At 45.5% G+C, this 2,500-nt stretch overlaps 1 protein-coding gene across 1 annotated transcript in view; it reads left to right on the top strand.

Annotated features, from left to right (window-relative positions):
* The window catches only part of iqsec3a (IQ motif and Sec7 domain ArfGEF 3a), a gene marked incomplete at both ends in the record, with an annotated part of 85,894 nt that overhangs the window by 16,568 nt on the left and 66,826 nt on the right, over positions 1-2,500 (top strand). The window contains one exon of the mRNA XM_084483300.1: positions 1,006-1,086. Within this exon, the coding sequence (XP_084339426.1) occupies positions 1,006-1,086 (81 nt within the window). The remainder of the gene's footprint in view (positions 1-1,005; positions 1,087-2,500) is intronic.

Here is a 2,500-nt window from a genome sequence, read left to right as displayed (position 1 = left end):
TAAATCACCACACGAAAACGACTTCATATGCGGCGACACATAAGAAGATCCACTCCTGAACTCCATGTGATCTCGACTTTGTGAGCTCTTATTCTGAGGACATCAGGAAAAAACAACGGAACAAAACAACATTTTGTTTTACTAGAATTCAAATCAGAGTCTATTTATTAGCCAAGAAAGTTAATACAAGGAATTTAAATACATGTGATTTGTCTTGGCGCTTCCGCTACAAAGGAAAGCGTAAGAAGCGCATTACACAAACAAATCGAACAAATGTAAATCAGCATTTCATGGTTCTGTGCATTAAAGACTACGAGTACTGCAGGGGATTAAGTGTGTGAAGAAGCAGAAGGGAATTATTTCTAAACCCATATGTCGGCCACAGGATGTATCAGTGTATAATAGTGATCGATTGATATATCAGCCAGCCGATATTATCTGCCTATATTTGCATTTTTTACATGTATCGGCATCGGCTGTTTTTTTTCACAAATTTTTAAAATTATTTTTTTGTTATAATTTTTCCCGGCACGATTTACAGACAGTTCAATAAATGTTCCTTTTTTAAATTGAGGCTTGTAACATTTGTTATCATCATTGTGTCATTTTTATGATGTAAATTGAGGGAGCAAAAGCAGTATCGGCTCCAAATATCTGCTCAAGAAAATTGACATCGGTGTATCGGTCTTCGGCTAAGGCTGATGGGCTGAAGAAAACCGGTATCGGTATCGGCCCTAAAAAATCCATATGGGTTGATCCCTAGTGTATAATGTCGTTGTTGTATATGTTCATTGGTCTGTATTTTATGACGGTGGTACTATCAGCCCCTCTTGCATAAGAGGTGCTCCACCTCAATGAGACTCCCTGAGTTAATAAAGGTTCAATAAAAACGTAAAATATCGTATGAATGTAATGGTTAACTATGTGCACATGCAGAGCGTAGCCGGCCAACATTCTGAACACTGTACGCTGTCTCTCCCTAAATCCTTTCTTCGTCGTCCACAGCAACCAGACGGTTCTCCACCAGTTCTGCTGCCCCGCCCCGGAAGTCCCCGAGGGCGAGCCGTCCACCGCCTGTGTCCCCAGGTAAGACCCCCCCCCCCCCCCCCCCCCCCATGACCCCAGACCCCCCCCCCGCCGCTCCTCCCACAGCTTACACACACCTCCTCATTTCATTCTCTGTTTTTATTTTTCGTTAAAACACTTTTATCCGTTTGTCGTTGTTTTTCCGTATTTGGTTTTTCTTTCCGTTTCTTTCCTCTGTTCCATGTTTAAGTGTCGCCAGCAGATATTCATGCTTCCTTGTATTTGATGGTGCGACACAACCATAACCCCCCCCCTCTGAACACACACACACACACACACACAGACCCCTCCCAGGTGTAGCTGTAGTCATCTCAAAGTGGTTGTGAGTCTTTGTGGGTGGGTGGGCGGTGGTTTCAGAGAGCATTAGCAGAGGACTCTGGCTCAGTTCTCTCCATCTCCTCGTTGTGTCTGGATTTACGGCACCGGGTGAATAATGGAATACTCCAGTCTGGGGGAAAACAAACTGAAAATCTGCTCTATCATAGGAGCTCATTTCCCGCAATGTAAACTGTCATTTGTCAAATAAGAGCATGTTTATGATCCGGCTGAGGCAACGATATTATATCCCGAGAGAATCCAAACCGCATCAAGTGGGGATGTTCCACTTTGGTCTGTCGAGAGTATCAAGATGAATCCATGGCAACAGGGTGGTTATCGACCACACTATTTACACACTCCACTCTCTGGACATTGGTGAAGTGCACTTAGGAAGGAGGCCACAACATTATGGACAATTATGAAAATATTGGAATGACTATTGGAAGGTCATTATGTATAAAAATGAATAAATAAATACATAAATATCTATACATATATACATTTACATGTACTGTTTATATATATGACAGTGGAAACTGCATGTGCACATACTGCAAATAGTCCATCAAAGATCAGTCGTTTTTTGCACTGGTGTTAGTGTGGTCAGGGATAAAGTCTTATGTAAAGGCCTTCCACCGCTTTATTAAACAGTTAGTTGCGTTGTCGCTACCTTCATCCATTCCTCCGCTGTCCATCGCCGAGCTGAACCACGAAAAGACCCTTCAGCTGCAGACCATCACAACCGGGGCCATTACTGGGCAGATCAAGAAAGTGTTGAACGCAGCATTATCCCTCCATCCCTCCCTGCCGCTATCAAAGGGAATTGATGGACCCCGCTCGGTTTCATCCGCCTGAGTGCTCCCCTTCTGCCCCGACCTATGCAGGGTTCCTCCAGAACTGCTGCCTCGGCTGGAGCGCCGGGCATCGATAGCAATTAAGCCGTCCGCCACGTTTGTTGTGGAGCAACTGGGCTGCTGAGCCCTGACAGGAGAGGAGCGTGTTGTAAAGGGTCTGGGGATCTGGGGGTCTGAGGGGGTCTGGGGGTCTGGGGGGGGGTGCTGGGGGATCTGGGGGGTCTAGGGTCTGGGGGGGGGCT

Source organism: Micromesistius poutassou (assembly GCF_964030765.1).
Source record: "Micromesistius poutassou genome assembly, chromosome: 18".
Classification (NCBI taxonomy): domain Eukaryota; kingdom Metazoa; phylum Chordata; class Actinopteri; order Gadiformes; family Gadidae; genus Micromesistius; species Micromesistius poutassou.
Note: the sequence above shows the minus strand (reverse complement) of the source record. Positions and strands in the feature narration are given on the sequence as shown.